Genomic DNA, 16,148 nt, shown 5'->3' on the forward strand with positions numbered 1-16,148 from the left:
CTCTGAGGCTACTAAATTAAAATCAATCTTGTTTTTACGGTTTCCCGATTCAATCTTCATTTGGAGTTAAATTTTTCGTCCTAAAAAGGTATGTATATTTAATTTTTTTTTCATACGTTTTCTATTGTGTTTTAATTAGAAATAATAATCATATTCTTTTCTTATGTAGGACGTTGCGACGAAGGAGTTCGAAATTATTTGAAGAGGTACTCTTGTAATAGCCGTTTGTAGGCTTTGATAATGTATTTTTTTTTTCGTTTATTTCCGGTTTTGTATAATTTTATAATAAACATTTTGTATATAGAACATTCGGGTTAATTTGTTACATAATGTATCCTTTTAATTTTCTGTTTTTTAACAATTTTTTTTTTCTATATAGTAATAAAGTTTGGACAAATGTGTTTGAAGCTTTCAAAATTTAGTACACACGTTCCAACGTTTAATCACATTTTTTTTTTCGTAATTTATTCCAAACCGTTTTAAACATAAATTATAACTTTTATTTTTCTACCAACAAATAATTAAAAAGTGTAATAAAAACTATTGTATATAGAATTCAGAGTTCGTGGCCAAAACTTGTAAGAACTATAAAATGGACATAGTTTGAGAAAATAGAGATAAAAAATATTTTGTATTTTGTTAATTTATATTTGAAGATCAAATGTTGAGATTAGTAATTATGAGGAATATAGAAGTCATAAAAAAATTCCTATACATTCTAAATAATTAGGTTATGTAGCATATTGTGAAATAATTAGGTTAAAAAAAAAATATACATTGAAAATACGTTTTTTCCTAAAAAGAAAAAATAAAATACGTTATGTAGCATATTGTGACGTTAAAGAAAGAAAAAATGTTGGTGATTTTCAAACTTTTTTCCCATTTTCGATTATAATGTTCTTAAGCCTCATTTTAATAAATACCAATTTTTATATTTAATTTCAAAGTAATGAAACTTCAATTTTTTATAAAGTTATTTTATTCTCACACATTTGTATGAAATTGTATTTTAACAACAAAGTTATTAATATGTTTTGACCACATACTTTTTTATTTTATTTTTACCTTATTTATGTTTCGTTCAATTTTGTTTTCCAACAAATTTCATTTCTATTTTTAAAATACTTATTTTACAACTAAAATAGATTGTAAAAATTGTTGAAATAACCTTCTTTATTGTTTGGATTTCAATTGTTCAAATAATCTAATTTTTTTGTTCTATGTTTATAGTTTTACTAAATAGGGATATTACTAAGTTTACATATTTTTTTACAATATATCGATATTGTACTAATTTTAAATAGTACATGTTTTTAGGGAACTTTACATACATTGTAATGGATGAACAAACACTTATTGGAGTTCTAACTGCATTCACGTTGGCCCAACGTCAGATTTTACTAACGTTGGAGCTATTAATGAACAACAATAAGCGTCTCCCACATACACCACCCGATACACGCCATAGAATTAGGGAGCTTGCTTACTTTCGCATGATACACGAGTCAGATCTTGTGTGTCGGCAAAGCACGCGGATGGATAGGCGAACATTCGCAATTCTATGCCATTTACTTAGAAATGTTGCTGGTCTTTCTTCAACTGAAATTGTCGATGTTGAGGAAATGGTAGCAATGTTCTTGCACGTCCTCGCTCATGACGTGAAGAACCGCGTCATACAACGAGAATTTGTACGCTCCGGTGAGACAGTATCTCGACATTTCAACATCGTATTGTTGGCTGTTCTTCGACTGTACGAGGAGTTGATAATTGGGTTAGGGTATGGAATATAATTTAAACGTCACACAACGTTAACAATTTACATTTAGTAAACAATTTTTAAATTAGTACTCATACGTCATATTTTTTTTCTGCCCGCAGTCGCATCCTGCAGCGAAAGGACTCCTGAACAAACCATTCCCGTATTACGACGAGCTTACATATGTATTTGGTCGGGATAGGGCGACCGGTCGGTTCGCTGAGACATTCGCGGACGTGGGGTCTAACGAGCCAGGTGGCGGATATGACAGATTTGATATGGGGGATGGAAACGAGGACTTCCCGCCCGTGTACAGCCAGGGAGTTGACATCTCGCAGGACGATGTACGTGCATCCCGACCTTCTCGCGCTTCAGATGGTAGGACCGGATCAAGTGGATCGAAGAGGAAGAGGGGAATTCAGCGAGACTTCGAGCTTGAAGCGATACATGTGGCGCTCGACCAAACAAACGAGCAACTCAGGGAGATTGCGCAGTGGCCAGCACGCAACCTTGCAAATGACAACCACGTGCGCACGGAATTTTTCCGCATATTGCGTGAGATGCCAGAACTTACGAGTTTGGATAGGGCGTTATTGCAAAGGCATCTTTTGTCTCGTATGGACGACCTCCGGGGTTTCGTACTCATGCCTGAGGATGAAAGGGAGGGCTTCTGTAGAGTCCTCCTACGAGACATAGAGAGATAGTTTCTGTTTGTAGTGACCTGTGTTGCTTATTATTTCGTTACGTATTTTTCTGTATCATGTATTCGATGGTTTATGCATTTTGTATTGTCAAGAACTTCTTTTGTTCATTCCTAATGTTTATTTTAAATGAAAGAAACTAGTCAGAATTTTCGAAAAGCGTTATAACGTCTATTTATATAGGTTTAAAATTGGATGACTTCGCTATCGGCCATTCGAAATATTGAATAATTTTTTTATCTTTATAAGAAATTAATTGTAATAAATTTATCACAATATGTTCAGAAATTAATTTTAATTTGGCCAACTGTATATATTAATTTAATAACATTACACATACAACAAATAAAATAGGAGAATAATACGGATTCGAGGATTTCGTAAAAAAATATGCAATAATTTTTTTATGATATTTACAATTGAATTTAAAAATATTATACAACATAAAAAATTAATTAACCCACCCCATTTAACAATTTTCCCAAATAAAATTTATCACAAAATCCACATAAACCTACCCACTTAACCCTTCCCCCAAACACATTTTATCATAAAATTCCCATAAAACTACCCACCTAACCCTTCCCCCAAACACATTTTATCATAAAATCCCCATTAAACTACCCACCTAACCCTTCCCCCAAACACATCTTATCATAAAATCCCCATTAATCCTCCCCACCTAACCCTTCCCCCAAACACATTTTATCATAAAATCCCCATTAACTCTTCCCACCTAACCCTTCCCCCAAACACATATTATCATAAAACTACCTTTTTAAACCCTTCCCCCAAACAAGGGTTATGATAAAACTAGGTTTAACTTAACACTAGTTTTATCTTAACACTAACCCTTCCCTAAATCAACCCTTCCCCCAAACGCACCCTTAATGTTTGTTATAATATGGGGTTGCACTTGAGTTGTTTTAAGACTTCTTCCATTAGAGTTGTGTTATTTTGCTTCCGCAATTTATTCAAGTAAAGATATTAGAGGTAGGGTGAGTAGGTATTGTTGAGCAGAGAATGATATCTGTTGGCTTCACACTATCTCTAATACCTAGAGAAGAGGTGGTCTGTGAAGGGCCATGACACTTCTGAGACCATCTGCATTTCTCCATCTATGTGTCCACTATGCAAAAATGCACAAGGGAGGAGTTACAACATCTATTTTTTGGTTGCACGTATTTTGCAAACTGCTGAAGGAATTTTTTCTTAGTTTTTCGAACTATTTGGGTGTTTGAAAATAAGTTTAGCCACAATGTACAACAATTATTATTGGGATATTTTTGAAAAAGAAATAACTTTTGTTATGGAAAAACATGGTGAAAGCACTACATGTACATTTGTGGTTTGAGAGGAATAAAAGAATATTTCATGACAAGGAAATGATGCGGAAAATTGTTTTGAGTCGGCGGCCTGTAATGCCTCAGATTGGTGTTCCCTGAATAAAGACTTTGAAGCTTATAGCATTTAGGAGAGAAGCTTAAATTGGGGGAGGGGGGGGGGGGGTTATTTTTCTAGATTGTTTGTTAGACATTCGGTGTTTTGGTTGGTTGTAATAGGCTATATGTTTGTATTTCATTACTTATTCTCGATTGTAGTTTTGATGTATCACTGTTCCCTTAGGTTTTGAGACTAGTTTCTTTTTTGTGGATATGATGAGAGCACTCTGGAGATGTGAGTCTAGTTAAATGAAATGTTTAGATGTGCCTCCTAATCCTTAGTCTTTTCATTTGAGTATTTTTTGTAAATCTCTCATGTATTTTGAGCATTAATCTCATTTTATTAATAAAATTTGAGAATAGTTTCTTTTCTGTTTTTTTAGAAAGAAGCTTACAAGCCTGGTGAAACTATGCCTTAGTCCATTCAATAGTTTCAGGGGAATTCTACAATTAACAGATCTGGAGCATAGGGTCATGGCCAAAGCTCCTCAAATCCCTTTTTATGAACAACGTACCATGAAAAGAAAAAGTACTAGGAAGAAGACTTTCAAATTTTTTTATAATAAATCAAGCACTCGTTGATAGAAGTGGAAGAAATGTACAACATCAAAAGTAAAAGCCCCAACAAAAATTATTGTAAATTCCAAAGAACTATCGGAAAAGATTTCATGAGTCCAAAGCCTTAAAGAGACATTAAACCTGTTAGATATAATATTAAATTTACATTCACCTATCAACTTAAGCTTTCGATGAATGATTGATTTAAGATGATATAAAAGCATGTGGTCTAAAGGAGGTTTTATGTCCCAACACCCCTACAAAGTTATTTCATCTCTCACTATATTGAACTTCACTTGTTGAGCATACATTCTACCCTTTTCAATCCCAAATGAGGGGAAATGCTAGATGCTATAATATTAAATTTATCTCAACTTAAGCTTTTGGATCAATCGAAAATTTATGAAAATCTAATAACTTCCTTTTGCTCTATTCAGATCTATCCACACACCTAACAAATCTAGCATTTTTCTCAAGCCAAATATCTAAAAAAGAATAAGAAAAAACAAACTGGCCAGAGAATAGTGCCATTCTCCTTACAAAGGGGAAGAACATGTTACTGTAGACCAATGAAGAACATGTTACTGTAGACCAATGAGACTCCAAATGCATCTAAGAATCTCGACATTGTTAAAGGAGCACAACAGCCACTCCAAAGCATAAGTTTTTTAGATGACATGCAGATACGGTTCTATCACAATATTAGTTGGCCAAGAGTAGCCCATGGTATCTCTTATAAACCTTGATTTTTTTCAATGTAGGTCCTCAACATGCTCCATCAAGATGACCTTTCTTTTTTTTTTTTTTTTAATATCAAATTCTCGTTTGAGTTTTATGCAGTTTGATATCATATTAGATAACATGATGTTTCATTACAAAATTAATTGACAACAAGAGTAGTCCATGCTCTATTAAAATAATGTGAAATCCCTTGAAAAAAGGTCAATATTCTCTAAAGCATCACTACCATCGAAGGTAGCATCACTGATGCGTAAGGAAGAAAGAAAGAAGAATGCCTTTCCATGCAATCTAAATTGTTCAGCTTTTCCAATGACGACCTGTTAGGAAAAGAGCTTGTACGCAAACCACTCTGACCTGATTTGCGGCGGTCGTGGCCTCAACCCCACAAGACTCCGATACCCATCAATAGTTCATGCAATAAATTGACTTTTACGAAGGCTACCCAATGTCCATTCGCCTCAAACCAGATCAACCCATACACCTTTCAACAGCGTTTTAATTTCCATTTATTTCTGTGAAGCTTGGTGGGAAAATTTTGGGTTGAAATGCATTCTCTTTCATGGGTATCGTTTGGTTTTCTGTTCAATCTCATCAGTTGCGTTGGCTCAATTTCAATTGGTTAGTTTTTTAAATCATGTCAAATAGATTGTTACATGAATGACTAAAAATGTGGTTTATAATACAAACCAATTCCACCTCATTCTCCATATATATATATATATATATATATATATATATATATAACAATTACAATGTTCTCTTTATTTCTAATTTTTTAAGTAGTTTAAATACTTTAATCATCCTTAAAAGTTTAGGGCTATTTTTAAAACAAGCAGTTTGGTTAAAATTAATATTAAGTGTATTTTAGAATTTTGCTTTTGAAAGTTTAAGAGTATTAAATTAGTAAAATTTATGATTTATTTTTTGATATTATTTTAAAATAAAGTATTTTTTTACCTCATTTTATTACCTGGGAAAGGAGACATTTTTTTCAAAGTTATCCCAATCCAAATATAAATATATGTCCAATGGATAAACCATAACTTTGTGCAATAATTATTCGATTTTTGGGTACATTTCCCATTGCTTTATTTCTTCTCTTAATCAAAAGAAGCTGATCATCATAATATACATTATTCTAAGTCATATTCTTCATTCAATATTTTTTGAACAAAGATTTATTTTACACCAAAATAGTTAGTTCAACTGAACGTTTAGCATGGTGAGTTTTGACTCAACATACAATCAATAAAAAGAAAAGAAAAAAAAAAAAAAGAAGGGTAAAAAAGTAGAAAAAAATTTCTTTTTATTCAAACATAAAGAAGCTTATGTTTTTGATCTCCGGAAGATGTGGGTTGCTCTGTTGGAGATGATTCGTTACATTCCATTCTCTGACTCTTTTGTTGTCGATGATACAATTGCCCTAATCTCTCTATTTCTCTCTTCAATGCTTCTTCATGAGCTGCAATATAATTTGTTCAACCCATTATTGTAACTATTAATATTCACAGTTTAAACTTTGGTCTTGTCTCATCTAATCTATTTGGTAATTATTTCGTTTTTGGTTTCATATTTTTTAGAACTTTCGAGTCTATAAGTACTCACTTTTTTATCTCTAAATTTTTTGTTTTGTTATCTATTTTTAGATGGTTTTCAAAAATTAAATCAAACTTTAAAAACTAAAAAAATAGTTTTAATTTTTATTTTTGAAAATAAGTTTAGAAAAATACAAATCATCATAAGAAATAGACTTACCCTTCAAAAATCAAAACCAAAAAATAAAACAAAACACAGAATAATTATGGAATCAGACTTAAATAATTGATCATATGTTTTATTGATTTTTCTATCTTATTAGATTCTTGATCCACATTGAAATCAGAACACGTTTTTCATTTTTTATTTTATTTTATTTTTTTGCGGAATTACAGCAGAAAAAGTTAAATAATAAATAAACTATATACTAATTTCACAGTTGTTAAAATAAAAATAAAATATACAATACAACATTCATGACACAAAATAGGTCGTTTAATTTAATCGCCGCCAATGAAGTTTGAGAATTGAGATTCAAAACTGGGTGTTGACAAATTATGAATACATTACTAAACATTTTGAATAATTTTTAAGTTAACATTAAATCTATACCAACACCATATTTGAAAATGAATTTAGTATCTCAATTTTGAATTTTTAAATATAATTTTCATATCATCAAAGAAAACATATTATGAGATGATTTTTAAATCGTCAAAAATGATTTTAACCCATTCACAATATATAAAAATGACTCTAAAAAGAATAAAATAATAATAATAATAATAATAATAATAATAATAATAATAATAATAATAATAATAATAATAATAATAATAATAATAATAATAATAAATAGAAAAAGAAATTGTTTTAGTTTGGTTACCATCTTTGAAAATCTTGTCTTGGGAGAGAGTGGCGATTCTTTGCTTCAAAGCACTATTGTCCACATTTAGAAGTAGTCGCTGTTGGTCTAGAAATGCAACTCTTGGTGATAACATTGAAACTTCGGCCTTTTCATTGTTACATTATTAAACAATACATAAACATTTCATCAAATTAATTAATTACAAGGCCGAAGAGAGATTAATTATTAAAATTAAATTATAATTAATAATAAAAAACCTGTAATGTAGTCACACTTCTTTCCAATTCTGATATGTATTGTAATTTCTTGACCCTTGATCTTCGTGCAGATTGTCTATTTGCCAATATTCTACATTTTGTTTTGCCAAATTTGTAAATTATTTTTTTTTAAAAAAAGATGTTATCAAGAAAACAAAGTGAACTTATTTCACATTCAATTTTAAAGTTCTTAATTATTTTTTATGAAAGACTTACCTCTTGACTCTTTTGGGATCGGTGATTCGATCATTGGAGATGTTTGTCGTAACCACATTCTCTTCGCATTGGCGACTTTCAACCTCATCTTTAGGCTCATTTCTAACCAAATGCTTTGGATCATCATTTGTGGTCCCTTCTAACTTCTCATTGCTGTTGTGATCTGAAGAAGTGGGTTCCTCATCTTCATTATTAGAATGAATTTCATCACTCAACATGGACCTAAATTGCTCTTCATCGAACCCATCAAATGCGTTATTACTGTTGGATATCGATGCAGCCGAACCTAAGAAGCTTTGACTCATCATTGTCGGTGAGTCGAGGAAGGCTATGGAGTCGCTGACAGAGCGGCGGTGGAAACTCTGTTTAGAGGAAGAGAAGCAAACGAAGTGATTGTTGTGTTGGGGGAAGTGGAGTGGAGTGGTCAAGTTTGGGATTTTAGGAGGCAAATTTGGCATGATTGTGAGAGTGGGAAAAAAAAATAAAAATAAATAGAGAAAATGAAACTCAAAATGAAACGTAAGTTTGTGAGATCATATTATATCGGGGGTGTGAGTAAAATAGAGAATTAATTAATCAATAAAGGAGAGATTTTGAAAATTGGGTATCAGAATAATGTGATATGTTTGTGCAGTGATTGGCACATGGACAGCTATCTCCAGTTGGTTAAGGGACTCGAAGGAAAGTGGCCAATGGCTTATTTTAAAAACAAATTAGGATAGGAAAAATCAGTCACCACGTGCCTTCTCTGACCACACCAATTTAGTGGGATCCCTCCCTCTTGTCCCATTACAATCATTGTTATTCTTCCCAAAAAAAACTAAACTTTTGACTAGTAAACTCTGTTATCAGTAGAGATAATTGGTTTCACTCGTACAATATTAATCATTCTTCTTTGTTAATGGCACCTAGCAACCATAAAATGAAGTACCACATAATGAGTCTCCAATCTCCCTTCATTTTTCTACTCCAATTGCTTATAGTGAGAGCTGACTCTTTTCAAGGGTTAGAACAAAGCTAGATAGAACACAATCAACATGAGGTTTTGTTTTGCATCTAATAGTTTAAACACGTGTCTTCGATTAAGACGTTATTGTGTTAAGATCAATTGAATGTCCCCCCAAAACATATTTGTAGAATGATATGATATTGTCCACTTTGAATACAAGTCTCATGGCTCTGATTTTTATTTTTATCTAAAGGACCTTATAGCACTATAGATAGCTGTAACTATGTATCACAGGGTCGTTTACACTTATCCAACGTGTGAAACTTTAATTTGGTCGCACTCCAACAATCTTTTTCCCTCATATGAAAGAACACAAAAGTAAACTCCTCTTAAATAATCATTCATCTGTGTTAAGGGGCATGACTTTGATGTCATTTGTTAAGAGATAATGAACCTTCTGATATATCTCCATACTGGTATGGATATTTTCTACTTTGGGTATAACCCTCATCGATTTACTTTTTGTGTCACAAAAAAAGTCTCATACCATTGGAGATAGTTGTTTTCACTTCATTTATATACTATAGAATATGAATCTTTAGCTTACTTACACTACAAGAAATCGAGGTTCTCCTGACGTAGAAAAAGGTGTCGTAAGAACAAGTCGGGAAATACGCATTATCCCAAAGCCACTTTTTACACATCGGGCGAATAACCTTTTTTCGACGCCGTGATAGAGTCGTTAGAAAAGAGGAAGTAGGGTTTAGGATAGCTTGTAAGATAGCGTTGTTGGAAGAGGTGGGTAGGATGCGAAGATTGAATTTGTCTGTGGTTAATAATTAGGTTATGCTGACTATCCTGTAGTGACGGTAGCCTCTGTAGTTTGAAGTTAGTTTTAGTGAAAATTTTGAGAGATCGTATATTCAGAGGAGTAAGTTTAGGATGTGAGAGGAGAGGAATATGTTTTTAATCAAACCTATTTATGTTTTATGGACTTAAACGATGGATAGAGGTTGGATGAAACTTACGAATAAGTTTTCCCTTGAGTATAGAAAGGGAGTGACCCAATTTTTAGAATTTGCCAAGTTTCATGTTGATGCCTACGGACGAATAAGGTGGTTATGCAAGAAATGTATGAACTTAAATTGGAACTCACTAGAGGATGTGGAACGACATCTACTGACTATTGGAATATCCCCCTACTACATAGAATGAGTGTATCATGGAGAGTCATTAAACTTTAGAGGTACAGAAAATTTTGAGGAAAGAAACTAGTAGTAACCCTTTTGATGAAAGAATTAGTAGTAGGTAGTTTAATGAAGAAGATGATATATTTGGTATGCTAAATGATTTACAAGCTCTGATTGAACAGGAAGAGGAAACGAAGGAACGTCGTTTGGAAGATGAAATGCCGAGGAATATTGGGGTAGATATATATGAAGATGGAACAAGCAAAGAGGGGATCTGATCGACCGTGTGGAGTTGTTCCGACAAACACATGTTAAAAACTAGACGTTCGTGTTCCAGGCTGTAGAGGATGCGCATGTAAGTTATCTAACCAACACTTCTGCTTTTATTTATACTCTTTAATATATAATATATTTTTTACTTACTAAGATAATTTCTAAATTTGTTGCAGCATCAAATGCTAGAACTCCAGTCCTAGTCTACCCTAGATGTTAGTCAGCCACGCTTTGAGGATGAGATATACAAGATGGTGTTGGGTAGACGATCAGGTTACTCAAAAGGCCATGGTTGGGACCCAAGCTGAAGGCCTGCAAGACGATGAGTGCGAGCAATTATATTCCACGACGTCATTTCTGTAGTCCATAGTGAAGCTTCAATTACAGGCTAAACTTGATCAAGCTATGCAACTGATTGAAAAATAGACAAGAAATCATGAAGTGTTAGTTTCAAAAGTGGAACGAATGCGGAAGTTGATCGAAACATGACTAGGACACAACAGTGACCACCACATGATCCCTAGCTTTGCGGTATGTATATATGTTTCTATTATTCTTAACTTTTGAAAATGACAGTATACAGTGATGATATGCATATATATATACTAAACTTAGCCACTTTTGTATCATTGTAGGACTCGCAGTGTAGAATGGCATACGAGGCTCGTTAGGAGACGTATGACTTTGTTTGCGCTTTTTTGTATTATGAGCATTAAATTTTTTGTATTATGAACGCTGTTACGTTTTTTTGAACTTCTTTGTATTATGATCATTAAATTTTTTTGTTGAATTTGTGTTTGTATTTCGTAATTTACTAATTTATTTTGAATTTTCTTTAATTTAATCGACAACGAATGTGGATTTCCCAATAGGTCACCCAATATATAGGATTGTTCCAAGCTAAGCATGCTTAAATTTAGAGTTTCTATGATTGAGCCACCTGAAAAGGAATGTGTACCTTGTTGGTTTGGGTATTAACTATTAATTCTTTTAAGCCTTTCTTAACTTTATTTTCATGTCCTTAGAATCTCTCTCATTCAAATGTGGTATCAGTTTATTCATGTCCCCCTCCTTAACTCGGGGAGTTACAAAATAACACTTTAATAGTAAACCTAATCGTTTGGGTTGCAATTTGTTTAACTATTTTTTTTTTCTAATATCTATATTTTATAATACATATATAGTTTTATTTTAACAAAAAACAATTAAATTTATAACATGAAGTTATATATATTTATTAACGTTTTAAATTATAAAAAATGCCCTTGAACTTTACCCTGTGTGTCAAAAATACCTCTAAAGTTTTAAAATTAGTTTTAAAAAATACTATAATTTTTAAAAAGGAGTTGAAAAAAATACCATTGTTGTTAGTTTTGGATGGAGACCTTTAAAGTTTTGTTTCAAAATTACACTTAAACTTTCAAAAATTTAAAAAGTACCCACAATTTACTAATAATTCAAAAATACCTCCACTGTTTAGTAGTATTTGAATAGAAACTGTTAATTTTTTTTTGTAAGAAAAATAACTTTAAAAATTTTAAATAAAATAAAAAATTCTCCTACCATTAATACGATGATCAATTTGTTTGAAATTTTCTTAAGTTAAAAAAAAACTAATTAAAAACAAATTATATAGATATCCTCACATGGCAAGAAAACACCAATTTCTCGATGCATGAAATTGTTTATAAAATGTTCAAATAAGCATCAGGAGTTGAATTTTCAAAGACGAAACTGTCGTCGGGAGTTTGGTCGGGATATCCCCTTCGAGAGACCATATATCGATGCTCAAATATCAACCATTAGGGGTTATAACTCATGACGCCTACATACAACGTTGGAAGTTTTAGAATATCCGTATGGAGTTATATGATCTTTTGACGATGCAAAAGGCTGTCAGAAGTTTGATTTTTTTTTTTTATAAAAAAACTACGTTCAATTATTATTTTAAAAATTTTTTGAACCTATAATTTTGAACCCAAATCAATAATAATTAAACAAATTGTACTCATACATTCAAATCAAACTTGTATCATGACAATTAAAATATCGGAAGTTTCATCTCATAACTGAAATTTTATGATTCATTACATAACACAATTGGTTATGTCTAATACAATGAAAAAAGTCATAAAGTAATTTCTCCGTAGAGTGTGTAAACAAAATAGAAGATTCACCAAGCATTTTGAAAATTAAAGTAATGAATATAAAATTCAAAGGCCAAGTGAGTTGTCATCTCCATCTACATGCATATATAAAACTTCATTCTACCCACCTACAAAAATACACCAACAAAAAAATCAACTATATAGAATGCAGTCCTTAACTATTCTTACAAATGTAATTTTCTTCCAAATAAAAATAAAAAAGCAACAAAATTACTTAAAGAAACAAAAGTAGTTTGGACCCACAGACAAGAGTTTACAAATGTTAGAGAAAATTCTAAAACACTCAAATTTAATCCAAAAAGAATTTAGAATAACATTATCATTTAAATCTTAACCACAATTTTTTTCAACAAAGTCACTAATTTGTTGAAACTTTGGAAAGTTCTTGAATATTTATTAGTTACTTAATTAGAGAAAGAATGAGTAAATGATACTTTTCATCTAAATAAAAATACTTAAAAGAAACAAAAATAGTTTGGATCCACAAATAGAAGTTTACAAATGTTAGGAAAAATTCTAAAATGCTCAAATCTAATCCAAAAAGAATTTAGAATAAAATTATCATCTAAATCTTAATCAAAATAACATCCAAAGTGTTTAAAGCCTTCAATGTGAAATTTTGCAAGGTAATGATGTAATTGATGTAATTGGAAATTAATATGAAATTTATTCACACGAACCGTTAACTATCACCAAAGCTATACTTAAAGGAGAAAAAATTATCAAATCTATACTTAAAAAAAAAATGATCATGATCATGATCATCTCCGTCATTGTAATAAACTCAAAGAATCACAACTATAAGCAAGAAAATACAACTCCAAACCAAACTACATATATAATTGAAGCTAACTACAAAATTTAACAATTACATTACGAATCTACCACATTTATTCCTCTAACTCATAGTAACTTATTCATTTATTCCTCTAACTCAAAGTAACTTATTCATTGAAAACGAAAGATAACTTATTTATTGAGAGTAAAAGAGAGGAAAAGAATCATTCACTTTACTAACATTGATGAGTTGCTTGAGATTTGCAATTTCTCATTTGCTCAATTCCTATTTAGTTTGGTCAAAATATAACAAAAGAAGATAAACAACAAATGAACTTAGGGATTAAAGTATCTGTAAAAAAATGGTTTTAAAAACATTCTAATGTACATTAAGAATTAAGAACCTAAAAATCGCACCATGGTTTCTCAAAGCAAAAGGCCACAAGTCCCTCATACCATGATTATGGCTTCAATCCTCAAGTTCTTTTGCTAAAAAAATCATATTTGAAGCTTTCTGTACAAATTTCAAATATGAAGAAGAAAGCATGTAGCATTAGAGAAAAAGCCATAAACGTACCAAATGGTAATAAACAAAATGATAATGAAGATGTAACTTACCATTAGAATGAGACTAAAAATCAAGTTCTCAAAGTGCACAAAAGAAAATAAATATACAAAAGAAACATGTAAATGAGAAAAAATGAAAAGGTAATAATACCACAGAGGAAGAGACCGTGATGGAGACGAAGAGAGAGGGAGTGGCAGTGGTGAGAGGAGCGGCAGTGACGGAGGAAGAGGAGTGTTGAAATAGAGAATCTATTGATTCATTGGACTTGCTCAGGGTTGTTTATATGTGTAATTAATTCTATGCAATAAGTCATCGGTCATGATCATTGTATGCGAAGTACTCACTATGTATATCTTTATAGCATAAAAGCTAAGTACTTGTTGAGTACGAGTTTTCCTATTGCTTGCACAAGTATAAGCGAAACAGTAGGTTATCTAGATGATCCAGAGTCGAACATAGGGAAATGATGTCAAAGATTAGTTCTAAGATCCACTCATCATTCAGGTAGTATAAAAGAATTATCTATACAGTATGACGAAATATAATGTTAACTATATCTAATTATCTACACTAGAGGATCTAATGTGATAAATATGGAGGCGAATGGAATTGCAAACTAACTCGTATAATAGAAAGTGGAGGAATTCTCCGCGTTATTAGGTGTTTAGACCATGCGAGAGCCTTGATGCGATATGTCTCAAATAACTAGCTTATGCTTAAGGCGAGCACCTCTCAGTGTCTTAAATGTCACACTTGCTCGCCTCTCCAGATGGAAATGACTAAAATTAGTTAAGCAAGATAAATGTAGAAGGTTTCACTTATAAGGCTTATAAAACTTCTCTTTTAAGGGTGACAGCCTCTCGGTGCCTAATACCCACACTTGTTTTCCTTTCGGGACACAAATGCTGGAAGTTATTTTGCTAAGGTGGAGTTTGTCTCCAAACTCCTCCTTGTGCGTGTTAGCCATATCCTTGCTACTTGCCCTCTCGGGTAGTTAACAATAAGCACTTGCCAAATGATGACTATAGCTCAACTAACACGATAAGAGTTATAAGCTAAGCTTCTTATCAAGAAATTATTACAAGACCAAACTAAAAATAACACATTGAAAGATGAATAGTAAATATTGGGAAGGTATAAACATGCAATATATTAAAAAATGTAGGCCTTAGGCCATTGTACAATATGAACAAATACATTACAAAGAAATACAAAACTGGTAAGTGTAGAAATGAACATTACAAGTTAGGAAGAATGGAAATGGTGTCTTCTCTACTCATACTCTAAGCTCGCACTTACAGATTGACTAGAGAAGAAGAAGAATGCTTTTACAAACGGTGAAAAGGCTACTCCTTTCCGTCGTTCTCTAGGATTTGGCCGGAAACAGGCATATGGCTTTTCACATAGCCGGCCCCTTTGGGTCCATTCAGACCTCATTCTCTTGATGTAGAAGAAGACTTTATATAGGCAACTTTTAGAGGAAAACTTCTATTCTTCTGATCATGTCAGTGCCGATTGCAGTCTTTTTCAAGTCATATCAGCTCCAACTACCATTCTTGTCTTTTAGTGAATCTTCCACCCGTGATGCCATAGATCATTGCCTACCAATTGTTCTTGTCAAACTGGCTCTTCTCGTGTAGCTCTTGCGCGAGATCCTTTGTGTTTTATTAGTCTCTTCTTCTATTTCTATTCCTGTGTTAAGACACTAAAAATCGGGTAAAACAAGCATGGATACTTATGTAAAGTGTATTTCTAAGTACTTATGCTTTTCCAACATAATCGTGGCATTTTGATACACTTCTACATTTTGATCTTATTATTCTATAAAAGGGGCCATAATAATTTGTATTTCTACAAGTTATCAAGGAAGAACGATGAAGGGTTGGTGTGTGAGTGAACAGTGATGGCCTTGTGAGGGGAGAGGAAGAGTGAAGATTTAGGGTTAAAGTTGTACGAAGGAAATGAGATCTCAAACTTTTAGATTTATTTTATAGGAGAATGCTCGACGCATATCTTAAAATTTAGAACCATTTGTGACACTAAAGGTAAAGTTCATGAGCATTTTTTATAATTGAAGCTAAATATAACTATATATATTTTAGCATTTCAAATTCACATATTCTATACACTGCAAACATAAAAAAAAAA

The 16,148-nt window shown here is 32.0% G+C and overlaps 1 protein-coding gene across 1 annotated transcript; it reads right to left on the reverse strand.

The window, feature by feature from the left end:
• Positions 1–6,301: 6,301 nt before the first annotated feature.
• On the reverse strand, positions 6,302–8,740 carry LOC103495998 (basic leucine zipper 34-like). The gene is made up of 4 exons (XM_008457713.3): positions 8,076–8,740; positions 7,860–7,950; positions 7,621–7,747; positions 6,302–6,660 (listed from the first exon to the last, which is right to left on the reverse strand). Exons 1-4 carry the CDS (start codon positions 8,531–8,533, stop codon positions 6,509–6,511), a joined length of 828 nt encoding a protein of 275 aa, XP_008455935.1. The 5' UTR covers positions 8,534–8,740; the 3' UTR covers positions 6,302–6,508.
• Between the last annotated feature and the right edge of the window lie 7,408 nt (positions 8,741–16,148).

Source organism: Cucumis melo, chromosome 11, assembly GCF_025177605.1.
Source record: "Cucumis melo cultivar AY chromosome 11, USDA_Cmelo_AY_1.0, whole genome shotgun sequence".
NCBI classification, from domain to species: domain Eukaryota; kingdom Viridiplantae; phylum Streptophyta; class Magnoliopsida; order Cucurbitales; family Cucurbitaceae; genus Cucumis; species Cucumis melo.